This window comes from Borostomias antarcticus (genome assembly GCF_949987555.1).
Source record: "Borostomias antarcticus genome assembly, chromosome: 24".
NCBI classification, from domain to species: domain Eukaryota; kingdom Metazoa; phylum Chordata; class Actinopteri; order Stomiiformes; family Stomiidae; genus Borostomias; species Borostomias antarcticus.
The window spans coordinates 16,361,602-16,377,366 of record NC_140257.1 but is presented as its reverse complement, the minus strand read 5'-3'; the positions used below and the strand labels follow the sequence as shown (position 1 = coordinate 16,377,366).

Genomic DNA, 15,765 nt, shown 5'->3' with positions numbered 1-15,765 from the left:
AGCAACAATTTGCACTTAAATAGCACATATCCACTGATATCCACTCAGCTGTTGCGAAGCCGGGCTAGTGGGCATCTGTGGATATGTGCTAGTGCAAAAAGTGTTTTTATATAAAAGGTGTGGGGCTGCAACTGTAGCCACATCTGAGAAAAGGCTTTCTTCTTTCAAAAATGTTTTCACTTAGGCGAGTAACCAAAATTAGGAAGTAGGGTTCTATATTGCGGGAAATCTGCACAGCCAATTTCCCTCGTCAAGACCTACAGAAGTAGCTTATCATGCTGCATTCCAGTTGTATCAGAAACATCAGTTTGCCTGAGTTCAACATCAAAATCATCATCAAACCCATCACCTGAACACAGTTTTCCGCCAGTTTTCCACCAATCTACCCCAATCTCAGCAATGTCAGATGACGTAAAATCAAGATGGCTCCCCTCCCAGTGAATCACAGTTGATCATTCTCAGTGAATGTGGCTGTAGCTGAATAGGAAAGGGCTGTGTGTGTTGGCTTAGGACATCTGTTGGTGATGGATGTATTTGTGTTTTCAACGGTATGCCCATACCTGTCAAGTGCTTGTCAAGTTAAAACCAAAGTTATTGACCAAAACACATGGACCATTCAGCATTGAGGGGGCATGGCCTCTACGCCATGGACTTGATCTACAGTATAGGTCACTCCAACCAATACATCACTCCAACCAAGTTTGGTAGCTCTGCAACCTTTAGAGCCAAAGTTCTATTTCGTGGAGCTCCGCCCCACAGGGCTAGCTCCTATTGGCTAGTGAAACCTAGCTAGCTACAACTGACTGAAGAAAAAAAAACACACACACACCTGTATCCAACCAGGTACGGTGCACCACTGTATAAGCAGGCTAGGTCTGCACAGCTGCTCCTTGTGTGTGGTTTGCAATTTTCAGCTCGCGAATACGACTGAGAAGAGAAGATCTGAAGATGACTACGCAGCGACTCACCGCAGAGCCGACAGTGTCCTTCGGGATCCCCTGACAGCGCTGCCCAGTCTACTCCCACCTCAGGGACAGAAGGGACGCACATAACAGTGCGCAGAGATGCGTGACTATCTTGCCTTCCCCCAACGCTCTTCTAAGAGCGGCGATGGGGACGGTTCCATTAAGGCGACAATAAAAACAGTTATTATTTTTTTATTGTACAGTCTGCATCTAGTGGGTGCCTAGTTGAGCTACAAGCGACATAATTGTGCTGTAGCTCCTTCGCATGGAGGAGGGGTTTGGATGTTGTGTGTACGATGGGTCCGGCTATTAGCTACCACTCCATCTGAAAATGTTAATGTCTTCGACTCGAGGCGCGGTGTCTTCCCTGCAGAAACAGCAGATTTGACAACCGCAGGTCTTGCCGGTAGGCTACTGTACTAACTTGCCGTTGGTGTACTATAGGACCGGGCCGGCCAGGGCTCCGGTCCCATCGGAAAACTCTGACGGGTCCGGCTCGAGCCGCGGAAGTCCTCCCCTGCATAAACTGCAGACGTGACCACCGTGGGTCTTGCCGGTAATGTACTAACTTGTCCGTTAATGAGTACGACAGGACCGAGCCGGAGAGCTCCGGTCCCATCGGAAATCTTGGATGTGTTCGGTTTCACGGAGTCTTCCCTGCTGGATCAGCAGACGTGACAACCGTAGGTCTCGCCGGTGAGGTTCTTACGTGCCAGCAAGTTCGGGCCACTGTGTCTTCCCCTGCCTTATTTTAAGCAGCCGTTGACACCAGCCGGTCTCACTTCTGAGGGACAAACGGTGTGAGAGGGGAGGATTGATGACAGTCTCGTCTAGCCATGTCAACATGAGCAGGCGAGACTCCGCTCCTTGGGTGTTTTTGGTAAACTGACGCTCAACCTTATTAACAGTAGGCCTGTTGTGTGTGGCGGCGTTCACGCTCTATTTCAGAAATCGCCTAGCTCACGCTTAGCTACTCTGCATGATGCCCTTGATCAAACACTGTCTGGTTCTCATCAGCGTCATATAGAAAGATTGGGGCTTTGTCATGTCCCTTTCTAGGACGGCCCGCCTTGGACCAGGACAAGCAGAATTTCTCCGCTCTCCGGTGGCGGTCGGGCCAAAGTTGAGAAACGGCATAATCCTCAATCTGGTGCCATGATCTCCGGCACAGTCTTTTTCAAACCGCTTAACAATCTGGCAGGAGATGTGCTTCCTGGACAGTTGGTTACAGCGCATTCTGATGGAGGGATATTCCATTCAGTTTCGCTGCCCCCCTCGGTGCTTCACAGGCGAGTGTGGAGACGGTGATACCGTCAAATCAAACAGCTCAGCAGAGATTGGAGAGCTTTTATCGAAGGGAGCGGTGACTGTGGTCTCGCTGGAGCAGAGGAACGACGGGTATTATTCCTGTTACTTCCTCGTGCACAAGAAGACAGGAGGCGTGAGACCAATTTTGGACGTCCATCTTTTCAACAAGGTGCTGAAAAAATTGAAGTGTTCCATGCTTACGGAGCGGCAAATGCTGGAAGCGTTCCTTCCCGGCGATTTCTTTGCACCAGTATAGACCTTAAAGACGCTTACTTCCACGTGACGAAAACTCCTCGGCATAGGATGTGTTTGCATTTTGGCTTCCAGGGAGTGGCGTACTGACATCGGGTCAGCAAGCGGGTCAGTGATTTGAGAGCACTGACAGTTTCTCTCATCACGGGTGATGGGAGCAAAGCTGTTTGCGCACGGATCCACCATTCGTTCCGAAAGTGGTCCGGGGCACATTCAGTGTACAGGATTTGGGGCTGAGAGCCTTCTATCCTCTGCCTCATGCGAGCGAGGAAGAGGTCCGCTTACATTTATTTATTATTTATATATTTATTATTGTGTCCTGTGCGTGCGCTGACTTATGTTCAGCGCACGGCTGTGGTCCGAACTACCCCCCCGCCCCCCCCCCCGGTTGTTGGTTTGCCATGGCCCAGGGAAGGTGGGTTCACTGCTGTCTAAACAGCGTCTCTCCCAGTGGATTTGTGGGAGCATTGCAGAGTCTCATGAGACTGCCGGTTGCCCTCTGCCTGGGGCTGTTCGGGCACACTCTACATAGGGCGTGGCCATGTCAGTTGCCCTTTTCAATGGTGTGTCTGTGGAGGACATTTATGCGGCGGCGACTTGGGCCCGATCCCAATACTCCCCCTTAGCCCTAGTCCCTAGTTTTGGAGTGCCCTCGACTGGGTAGTGGCCCTTCAGAATGGAGCCACAAGGGATAGAGGATGAAATCTTTACCTAGGAAATGGGACACTAGGCTACTTGCTGATTTTCTGTGGAGTCCCTGGGATGTTATAGTATGAATACTATTATTATAGTGACAAATCTGACCAAATTCCAGGACAGAACAAGACAGATTAATCAATTGTACAGCCAGGAAGCATGTTTAACATCGGCTGTTAACGTCTTGCCCATAATAATGCACTGATGAGCAGAGAAGTGCAGAAAAAATGCTACTGGATTATTTTTCGGACTTCATGAACGGGACATGGAATCAACTGTCACTCAAAAGTAGTGGTTTACACAAAGTTCTATTCTTCTTCTTCGTATGGGTTGGTTGTTATTGTCCTCTCCCCCCAGGCTCGGGACCGAGGGGCTATCCTTTTACCACCCCGAGCCTGGATGAGGGGTCACCCTAGCTATATATCCAGGCACACCTCCAGGAGCCATGTCACCGTTTCATCATCCAAAACCGCCAGGCCATGCATTCTGTTGCGTGTCTGGTATGTCTGTCTGTTTGTTCCAAAGTTCCATTGATTAGATAAGGTTCAACACTGCACCGTAGCCTACTGGAACACCAAAATGCTGTTATGCCAACAATGCAGTTCACATTGTGAATACGTTAACAAACTGTATTTCCGAGACGGATTCATTGAATACCATAATACGTGTAATAGGTGCGCACTTGTCTTTTGAATTGAACGTGGAAGAAAAATGTGCGGCACATTTGACCGTGGAAAAAGAAAGTGCGGCTAGCTTGACCGCAGTGTTTTGGAAGGCTGGTTGAACATCTACTAGCTCTCAATATGCCAAATGCATATTTGCAAAATTAAGCCTAGGGCCAAGTGCTAGGGCTCCTTTTGTCCATTATTATTTTTTATCCATGTCCTCTGTCTCTGTGGCGTGGTCGGTGCTAGGCACAGCCGCCAGCGTGGGTCAGCTGACATGGTGTCCCAGGGTGGGACTGTCTGTCTGTCTGTCTGTCTGGTGAATGACAGTCCGCTCCCGTCTGTGGGTGAGGCTAGGACGGGCTATGTTACAGTGTAGCCGCTCTGACCTCATGTACCTCTCCTTGCCCTCGGTTATGATAACCCGAGAGTGGCGGGGTGGGGCCAGTGCTTGGGTGAGCCAACTTATGGTATGATCTCATCTTGGAGCGCTGGCTTGTGTCCTGGCTGGCTAGTCCTTTGTTACTAAGGGGCCAGCAAGAGTGTATGGTGCGGTCGTGTAGCTCCGCTTATGCCAATAGGAGCCATCCCTGTGGGGCGGAGCTCTACGAAATAGAGCGATGGTTACGCATTGTAACCCTAGTTTTATGAGTGGAACAGAGCCCCACAAGGAAGATACTTACTGACCCTGCAGTCTGCTCGCTGAAAATTTCTGCTTATACAGTTGTGCACCATGCCTGGTTGGACACAGGTGCGTGTATGTTTTTTTTTTTAAGCTAGTTTTTTTTTAGCTAGGTTTCACTAGCCAATATGAGCTAGCCCTGTTTAGCTCTGCTCCACTCATAGAACTAGGGTTACAATGCGTAACCATCGCTCTATTTCGTGAAGCTATTTTGATAAAGCAAAAATAAGTGCAAACCAGATCATAATAGAGATAGCAATCAGAATACGTTTTATTAGCCAGTTAGAATTTACACATACAAGTGCACAAGTACTAGAAAACAAACATTAAAAAAACAAGCAATTACACATGGATTATTACTGTACATGCAACAGTACTAATTTCATCACATGTCTAAACTGCAAGATACTTATGTTAGAAGACAGTATTTACATCAACACCATGAGCTCCTTCCTGGCTGACCACCATTTTATCCACCATTTTTATTAGCTGCGACAGCTCTATAGCTCACTGTCAGTTGGTCGACTGGTTGGTCGGTCCACAAAAGCGCAATGCTGCTGATGTCCACACCACAGCCGCACCACAGCAAGGTTATAATAGTTTTGCTTTCTTCATCAGTTTTTATTTTTATATCGTTTTAACTTTTTGTTCTCAATTTCAGTTTGGTTTTAATTAGTTTTTAAAGCATGTTTACGATTATGACAAAAGATAATAACTGCGATTATTTGCTCTAAAATGGTAATTGCGATTAATAATTAGGTGGGCTAGCTTGCAGAAGCTAGCCCAACTTGTGATATTTCCACTATTTCTTTCCTGACTGGTTAAGACCAAAAGGGGCAGAGCCTCGCCACAACTTTCTCAAAAGTGCTAGTTTTGTCAACTTTTTGATCTGAACCATTGTATATGATCATAAGTAACCTTAAAACAGGGATAAACATGATTTTTCCCTTTACTACTCCTTTAATTCACAATTAATTGTGCAGCCCTAATGTACACTACACTAGACTAGTGTCCCTCTTCCTCTCGATCTCTTATTTCTAAATGGATTACATTATTTTTCTAATCAATCTGGTGCACAGCGTTTTCAGATTCAATTTACCCCTGGCATGGGAATCATTTCACATCACCAGGCTCTCCTCGGGGGAACTAAACCTGGGGTGAATTCAATCTTAAAACCCAATCCAATGCAATCTAATTTTACTGTAATTATTTGTGTTGCCGTGAGTTTACAGTAAGATTGTAAACTCAATGTATTGGATTACTGTAATTCTACTTTTCTTTATTGTAAAAACGTGCAATGGCATAAAAATAAGCGATCTTGATTTTCTGAAGCCTTTGAATTTGCCTCGAATTTGAGCTCATTTAAAGGCTGAGGCAGGCTTCTGTGAACTCTGTGAAGCTCTTGGATGAACTGTTTGAACACACTGGTGTCTCTTTAAGTGTTCTGAATGAGTGAAGTTCTTCCCACACTGGTCACAGTGGTATGGCTTCTCTACTGTATGAACACGCTGGTGCCTCTTTAAGTTTCCTGACGTAGTGAAGTCCTTCCCACACTGGTCACAGTGGTATGGCTTCTCTCCCGTATGAACACGCTGGTGTGACTTTAACTGTTCTAATTGAGTGAAGTTATTCCCACACTGGTCACAGTGGTATGGCTTCTCTCCTGTATGAACACGCTGGTGTGACTTTAAGTGTTCTAATTGAGTGAAGTTCTTTCCACACTGATCACAGTGATGTGGCTTCTCTCCAGTATGAACACGCTGGTGCATCTTTAAGTTTCCTGACGTAGTAAAATTCTTCCCACACTGGTCACAGTGGTATGGCTTCTCTCCTGTATGAACACGCTGGTGTGTCTTTAAATCTCCTGACTCCCAGAAGTTCTTCCCACACTGGTCACAGTGGTATGGCTTCTCTCCAGCATGAACACGCTGGTGTACCTTAAAATCTCCTGAGTCCCAGAAGTTCTTCCCACACTGGTCACAGTGGTATGGCTTCTCTCCAACATGAACACGCTGGTGTACCTTAAAATCTCCTGAGTCCCAGAAGTTCTTCCCACACTGGTCACAGTGGTATGGCTTCTCTCCTGTATGAATACGCTGGTGTGTTTTTAAGTTTCCTGAACGAGTGAAGCTCTTCCCACACTGGTCACAGTGGTATGGCTTCTCTCCTGTATGAACACGCCGGTGTGTCGCTCTTGGATGAACTGTATGGGCCCACTGGTGTCTCTTTAACTGTGTTGACCAACTGAAGTTCGTCCCACACTGGTCACAGTGGTACGGCTTCTCTCCTGTATGAACACGCTGGTGTGTCTTCAACTCTCCTGATGTAGTGAAGTTCTTCCCACACTGGTCACAGTGGTATGGCTTCTCTCCCGTATTAACATGCTGGTGTTTCTTAAAACCTCCTGACGTGGTAAAGTTCTTCCCACACTGGTCAAAGTGGTATGGCTTCTCTCCTGTATGAACACCCTGGTGTGTCTTTAACTCTCCTGATGTAGTGAAGTTCTTCCCACACTGGTCACAGTGGTATGGCTTCTCTCCTGTATGACCACACTTGTGTGTCCTTGAATTAGTCTTTAGACTGAAGTTATTCCCACACTGGTCACAGTGGTACGGTCTTGGCTTTTTTGTATCTCTCTGTCTCTGGGTGGGAGCTGGGGTGAGGGGGGTGTTGGAGGTGGTGATAAGGAGTGATTGAGAGGAGGAGGAGAGACTCTCCGGTCTGATCTTTCTGCTCCTCAGCAGAGACGTAGTAGAGGTTGTCATGGCTCCTCTCGATGTGCTTGTGGAGGTAGATCTAGGAGGTGTAAGTGAATGGTCACTCAGAGCAGAGAGCAGAGTCTGGGACAAGTCTGACATCACTTCTGGGAGAAGAGATAGAGAGAGAGAGACGAACATTAAAAAGGATTCTCACACCTGTAGTACAAGTTCAAATACTGTATAGAGTGAGCGAATACGTTGAAGCCCATGGCATTAGCTAACTTAGCTAGAATAAGCTAGCCAGCACTCATTAACGTTAGTCAAGCTTCCATGTTCCATGGCAACTAACAGCATTCCATTCTATTCATAGCTAATGTGCCTGGCTAACATCGGCAATTTGTGTGCTGCACTGACATAGCCCCCTGTTTCGTTGCATCCATGAGTGTCCTGAATTTCTCGTTGTATGAACACGTCTTGCCTGCTGGCTGGCACCATGGGAAAAAGACAGAGGAGAGGAGAGAGGGAAGGATGGTAGAGGAGAGCTACTTGGACAGCGGTTACTATTATGACTAGCAGACCTCTGGTTCTTTCAGCACTAAGGAAATAGGTGGATGAGAGAGAGAGAGATGGAGGAGAAAGACAGAAGGTAGGAGAGTCGAGGACAGCCACCTGATTGTAATGCTTATTATTATTCTTTACACATGCAAAGATGAGTCCTTCACTAACATGATCTGTAAAAAGTCCTATTCTGCCTGTTGTTGTCCTGCTTAATTGTTCATGAAGTCTTTCCCTAAACATAGCATTTTTATTTGCATCTGAATGTTTATAGCCTTTTTAGGCTCGATGTATTTCTAGTTGCTTCTCTAAGAACTTCCTTCTATTAGTTCTATCACAGTCCCTTACCATCTCTGGATCCTGCTGTTTCTGTCTCTCTAGTGGCATGCTGTTCAGCATTATGCTCATCTCTGGTTGCGTGTGCATCTCTCTCCATCTGTCTCTGCCTAGACGTATGCTTTCTAAGAGCTTCTTTATCTCTGGTTGCTTGTGCGTCTGTATCTATCTGTGTAGCTCTGCTGGCTGGCTGCTCTGCAGCATGTTTAGTTCTGTCTGCTTGTGCGTCCCTCTCTGAGGTTGTTTTGTCCCTCTGCTACTTTCTCTTTTACTTTCTCTTCTCTTTTCTCACTAAATCCATGTCATAGTTGGACTGACAATGAATGGGCTAATTGATAAGTTGTGAGGCTGTAATTGATTTCCTTGTCACAAGTTTTGCAAATGTATTTTTTACGATATGGTTAAAGGGGTAGTGTGCTATTTTGGACATTTAGCCCTATTTGTGATCGTTTCAGTATTGAGCTAGCTGCAGTTTTTCTGCAAGCTCTCACTGGGCTACAATGGAAGTCAATGGGCCAACTGTAAATGTGATGGAAAACTATGACAAATGAGCTTTTCTGAGAAAAGAAAGTGCGGGAAGCACAGGGTGTAATCGTACGACTCTCAGTATGCTCTCCTGTGAAATGTATCACAATCCGAATATTTGTAGGTGTTTGGCATGACTTGGACACAGTGGGAGCAGTGAAAACAAGCACCCAGGGGAATGCTTATGTCCAAGCCATGCCTGCCTGCTTATGTCAAAGCATGTTAAAATATTGACAATATTTTCTCAGTATCCTCTCACAGGAGAGGATGCTGAGACTGGTAAGATTACACCCTATGCATAATATCTGGAACAAACTTCCAGAAAACTGCAGGTCTGCTGCTGCAATATTATTATTATTATTTTAAATCAAGACTTTAGACATATTTTTGCCGCTGCTTTTTATTAAATCAAATAATTATTCATTCATACACTGCACTGTAACTTTTATTCCTGTATTTAATTTTTTTTTTCATTTTGTTTTAAATGTCATTTTTTGCATTTCGTTTTATATGACCTTTTATGTGTTGCACTTTGTCTTGATGCTTTTAATGTCTCATGTAAATCATTTTGAATTGCCTTGTTGCTGAAATGTGCTACAAATAAACTTGCCTTGCCAACTTGCCTATGCTTTCCATCTCAGCAAAGCACATTTTCACTAACACAAATCACTGTCTATCTATCTGTTCTGTAAGTATTAATCGATAATAAATAATTATCTGTATCCGTCTTATAATATATTTTAATTCAATTCAAATGTCTTTATTGGCATGGGAAACATACATTTACATTGGCAAAGCAAACATCACAAAATGTCACAGATAGGTGAATTGAGTGAATAAGTGTAATATTTACAAATATATTTAAATTGTAACTTTGAAGTGTGTATGTACAGTGTGTATATGTATAGGGACCAGTGGGGTGTGCAGGGATATTGATTACCTTATAAGGCCATGCTCAATGTCAGCAGCGAATGAAAATGAAAGCACGCAGCGAGCAACAGCGAAATGACCTGAAAACAGACCGCTTCCCTCTCAGCACGGTCATACTAAACAGCTTGATGAATTCTGAAATGAAAGCTGAATAAAATATTCTGTCTCAAACTTGTATATGACCCTCCCCTGGACTCAAATTCAAAAACAGTATTCCTCCCCTGGACTCAAATTAGGGTTTTAAAGGTTTAAAATAACAAGTGAAAGTAGGCGAAATTCACTTCCTGAACGGAAGCCCCAAACTGTTGCGCACTAATTCTTCAAAATAAAAAATATAGGCTACAACTTACCGAATTGAAGATTGTCGTAGCCTACAGTGAAAGGCTAGTGAGTAGGTTGTTTGTTGAATAAGGAGAATATTTGCAAAGTGGGATCTTTACAGGCGTGACAAATAGTGCTCGACAGTGAAAAGTTCCCATTTATACACTCATGTCTCTTCAAAGCTCTTAACCAATCGGTGAAAGCCCGGAACAATGACGCGTTTCACTGTTCAGATCCTGTCTAGAGCCCGCCTCCTGAGACAGGAAAGATGCGCTTCAACATTAGGTTCACGACGCCCTCTTCTGGATATGTAATGGTAGTGACCAGTTCTGACTTAACCATGACATTATTATCCTGACATGCATTATGCGTGACCCCTTTATTTATTTGAGGTCTTATATGAATGTCCAGTGCTGACCATGTTCCTCCTTGTTTTAAAAAGGCGCCGTCTCCTCTTGTTCTTTAGTCCTGGACCAGGGCTACTTGTTCTTTCCTTTCCATTCATTTCAATATGAGAGGTGCGACCGCAAGACTGACCTGAGAAGTGAGTTTCAGTTGCTGGTGATTTAGACCATTAGCACTTATAATGAGAATGAGGATGAATTCAGGTTTTCAATAGCGCTGAAGTTGGAGAGCAGACACATTCACACCTGGGAACCATCTAGCCTACGTATTGTCTGGTTGAAGTGGTCATCAGTAGTCTTGTGTTCACACCTCTCATATTCAAATGAATGGAAAGAAGTAGCCCTGATCCAGGTCCAGGACTAAAGAACAAGAGGAGACGGCGCCTTTTTATCTTTTTAAAACAAGGAGGAACATGGTCAGCACTGGACATTCAATATAAGACCTCACATAAATGAAGGGGTCACTCATAATGCATGTCAGAATAATAATGTCATAGTAATGTCAGAACTGGTCACTACCATTACTGTACTATATGCTATGGTTGGGTTATGTGTTCTTAACAATGTCCAGTAGGTGGCAACAGAGGTTCACCTAAGCACTACTACTTGTTAATCACCTAGGTAGATATAGCAGTGCAGTGTTAGTTAGTCAGTGATGGCCATGCCCTGTAATGCACTTCTCCAAAGTATATCAGTAAACGTCAGTAAATGGTTACCCCGCTGTCCGACCCTGATTATGTAATATAGTACAAGATATTACAATTACATATCCAGAAGATGGCGTCAGGTATTTTCCGGTCTCAGGAGGCGGGCTCTAGACCGGATCTGAACAGTGAAACGCGTCATTGTTCCCGGCTTTCACCGATTGGTTAAGAGCATTGAAAAGACTAGCGGTCACGACTAGAAGTGTGTATAAATTGTGTTCGTAATTTGTCTCTCTCTCTACCTTGGAAACGTTTCACTGTCGAACACTGTTGGTCACGCCTGTAAAGATTCCCCATTGCAAAGATTTTTTTTATCCATCTGAAGAAAACAAGAGACGATCTCTTTATTCTTGTTTGAGTAAACAAACGTTTCCATCACAACCTACTCACTAGCCTTTCACTGTAGGCTACGACAATCCTCAATTCGGTAAGTTGTATGTTATTTTCTATTTTTGAAAGATTAGAGCTAAACCGTTTGGGGCTTCGGTTTAGGAAGTGAACTTCTAATGTCCAAGGGAGGGTTAGACGACTGTTTTTGAATTTGAGTCTAGGAGAAGGTTACTGTTTTATTCATTGAATTTCGCTGTGGCTGGTCGTTGCTGCGTGCGTTCACTTCTTTTATTCGCTGGTGATACTAATGGCGCGTTCCAGGCAACCCGTAACTCGTGTTTTTCCGACCTCCTACACGTGAAAATGCTCTGGAATGGCAGTCAAACCCGTAACTTCCCACCCGTGAACTCGTACAGATCGATGTACTCCCAGTTGCGCTCTCTGACGTCACACAGCCCTCTAAGCAAGATGGCAGCCCCCATGGGTATGGCGACAAAGATAACTTTAGGGCAACGTAAAGTAAATGTGTACGTTGTAATCAAAATAATACAAACGATTATGCACTACAACCTGCTATGTGTATGTAATGATGCCCAAATATGTTGGCAAGAGATAGCTAGTGCTAGCTAACATTAAGGTAAACCTGAACGTGACCATGCAAACGGCGAAAAGTCGATGATGTCAATAAATAAAATGTAACGTACAATTTCTTAGCATAGCGAAATTAGGCATACAATGTTTAGCTTGTCAGCTCTGACAATGTGCCAAATCTCAAGCTTTTACCATATCGGCTTGTTTACATGTATCCAGAATGCCACGCATTCAGCTCAAAATCCTCTCTGGGACGCGGCACAAGTGGAGAGCATGGCCGTATATATATCTGGTCCAGGGTGATATCCTACAGATAACGCCCTACTCTCAATGCAATTTATCTATGAATGCGCTTCCTCGGCCCGCTCGTCCGAGTCTACAGACAAAACCGTTTAGTTACTCACCAAAGTAAAAACATCGTTGGAAAGAAAGTATTTTTTCTCCGAGGTGGCTACAGTTTGTAGGCCCCCACCTTTCAAATAAAAGGCAAAGTTGTACACTTATGGCGCGTTCCAGGCAACCCGTAACTCGTATTTTTCCTACCTCCTACACGTGAAAATGCTCTGGAATGGCAGTCAAACCCGTAACTTCCCACCCGTGAACTCGTACAGATCGATGTACTCCCAGTTGCCGGGTGGGAAGTTACGGGTTTGACTGCCATTCCAGAGCATTTTCACGTGTAGGAGGTCGGAAAAACACGAGTTACGGGTTGCCTGGAACGCGACATTAAATATAATATCCACAGCGCATCGACTGTCTTCTTCTACCGGCGATTCGGCACTTTTCCCCTTTGTTTAGCCTACTCACTGCTGCCGCCCATGTTGGGGATGATGCATTACATTATCTACATGTTTTATTTACATGTTTTAACGTTTAAAATTTGCCATAGTTAATAACTCAGCAGAAATGTTCTCTCGCCAATCAGATAGCCTACATCAACGCGAGTCTCTCAACACCATTTAAGATGTAATGCATCATCCTGCTTTCACTCTCTCTCTCAGCCAGAGGAACCTCTTACATATGTTTCTCTCTCCTGTCCTCAATCTGAAGTTCTGGTGTCGTTGTGTGTTTCCCCCCCACTAGCTACATATAAACACTTTAGACAGTATTTGCACTTGTAATACTGGTGTGAGAATCCTTTTTAATGTTTGTCTCTCTCTCTTTCACTCTCCCAGGAGTGATGTCAGACTTGTCCCAGACTCAGGTGTTCTCCTGCTCTGAGTGCCCATTCACCCACACCTCCCAGATCTACCTCCACAAGCACCTCAAGAGGAGCCATGACAACCTCTACGTCTCTCTGCTGAGGAAAAGAGAGATCAGACCAGAGATTCTCTCCTCCTCCTCCTCTTCTTCTCAATCACTCCCTATCACCACCTCCAACACCCCCCTCACCCCAGCTCCCGCCCAGAGACAGAGAGACACAGACAAGCCAAGACCGTACCACTGTGAACAGTGTGGGAAGAACTTCACTAGGTCAGATAATTTAAATATACACCAGCGTGTTCATACAGGAGAGAAGCCATACCACTGTGACCAGTGTGGAAAGAACTTCACTACGTCAGGAGATTTAAAGACACACCAGCGTGTTCATACAGGAGAGAAGCCATACCACTGTGACCTGTGTGGAAAGAACTTCACTCAGTCAACAAGCTTAAAGACACACCAGCGTGTTCATACAGGAGAGAAGCCATACCACTGTGACCAGTGTGGGAAGAACTTCACTACGTCAGGAGAGTTAAAGAAACACCAGAGTGTTCATACAGGACAGAAGCCATACCACTGTGACCAGTGTGGAAATAACTTCACTACGTCAGGAGAGTTAAAGACACACCAGCGTGTTCATACAGGAGAGAAGCCATACCACTGTGACCAGTGTGGAAAGAACTTCATTCAAAAGGAACATCTCAAGACACACAAGCGTGTTCATACAGGAGAGAAGCCATACCACTGTGACCAGTGTGGAAAGAACTTCACTACGTCAGGAGATTTAAAGACACACCAGCGTGTTCATACAGGAGAGAAGCCATACCACTGTGACCAGTGTGGGAAGAACTTCGCTCAGTCAACAAGCTTAAAGACACACCAGCATGTTCATACAGGAGAGAAGCCATACCACTGTGACCAGTGTGGAAAGAACTTCATTCAAAAGGAACATCTCAAGACACACAAGCGTGTTCATACAGGAGAGAAGCCATACCACTGTGACCAGTGTGGGAAGAATTTCACCAGGTCAGGAGAGTTAAAGACACACCAGCGTGTTCATACAGGAGAGAAGCCATACCACTGTGACCAGTGTGGAAAGAACTTCGCTCAGTCAACAAGCTTAAAGACACACCAGCATGTTCATACAGGAGAGAAGCCATACCACTGTGACCAGTGTGGAAAGAACTTCACTACGTCAGGAGATTTAAAGACACACCAGCGTGTTCATACAGGAGAGAAGCCATACCACTGTGACCAGTGTGGAAAGAACTTCACTACGTCAGGAGAGTTAAAGACACACCAGCGTGTTCATACAGGAGAGAAGCCATACCACTGTGACCAGTGTGGGAAGAACTTCACTACGTCAGGAAAGTTAAGGACACACCAGCGTGTTCATACAGGAGAGAAGCCATACCACTGTGACCAGTGTGGAAAGAACTTCGCTCAGTCAACAAGCTTAAAGACACACCAGCGTGTTCATACAGGAGAGAAGCCATACCACTGTGACCTGTGTGGAAAGAACTTCACTCGGTCAACAAGCTTAAAGACACACCAGTGTGTTCATACAAGAGAGAAGCCATAGCCATAGCCTTAGGCCTGGATTACACTACTGCGTTTTTCTGAGTTTTCTCCTACCTTTGCGCCTATCAATTACAATACCGAGGCCAAAATGAGGCTCGAACCCAGAGGCAGATCGATACGTCCGGGGCCACGTTTTGGTGCTTGAAATCCGTAGATGCGTTCTAGTGTAATAGGCAGATCTGGAGGCCTTTGAAAAAAAACCTATAGGAATAGGGCTACACTGTAACACTGTGTTCACTTCACCTTATAACAATCAAACAGATGATTTACGAGTTTGAGCTACATATTATTGTATACTATAGTTAATCAGACAAGCGGACAATATCTTAGGAGGAATTTCACTGTATTCCATGTTTACATGTTCCCCCAAAGAAAAGTAACTAGCAAAAAGTTACACATTTTTTACTGAGCTATAGCTATATAAGATATATAAAGATATGCCGCTATACGTGTGGGAAGGCTCCCCAGCTCAGTCTTTTGTGTTTCTTTTTCAATAATATCTCTATTCAATACTCAATACAGTCCAAATGTTCTGATATATAGTCCTTACAATCATTTAGTTTTAAGTCCTTCATCCATTCCCTCACGATATCTCCCGTATTATGATGAGACTTGATAATAATAATTAATAACTATCAGGGTATGTGAATGTTTTTATGAATATGCCAACTGTCTGTCCCTCATGGTGTCGTTCTAAAACATCACCATCAAGAGATGAATAAGCCTACTATTTTAAACCGCACCACAGATATGGGCAAACACGATTTAGGTGACCTATTAGGCCAGTAAAAGGAGATGTTTGCTTTTGCAAAAGAACCCCTCAAATATGTTATACAGTTTAATCTGGAATAATATTCTGAAATCAGATCTGTAATCATTCTACAAGCAATTGGTTTATTTGGGTGTGAGCCAATGATCAAAATAGGAATTGGATATGGAGTTTGGATTACTGGAGAAAATGAAAAGGGGAACTTGAGGAAGATCCTTGGTGAACTGAATAATACGGCAGGCCTTATCC

General features: G+C 44.5%; 1 protein-coding gene across 1 annotated transcript in view; it reads left to right on the top strand.

Moving 5' to 3' along the window:
- Positions 1-1,064: 1,064 nt before the first annotated feature.
- Positions 1,065-15,765, top strand: part of LOC311325609 (neuropilin and tolloid-like protein 1) — a gene marked incomplete at both ends in the record, with an annotated part of 83,100 nt that continues 68,399 nt past the window's right edge. Inside the window, 4 exons of the mRNA XM_084458330.1 lie at positions 1,065-1,119; positions 2,025-2,087; positions 2,255-2,442; positions 2,999-3,068. Of these exons, the coding sequence (XP_084314456.1) occupies positions 1,065-1,119; positions 2,025-2,087; positions 2,255-2,442; positions 2,999-3,068 (376 nt within the window). The remainder of the gene's footprint in view (positions 1,120-2,024; positions 2,088-2,254; positions 2,443-2,998; positions 3,069-15,765) is intronic.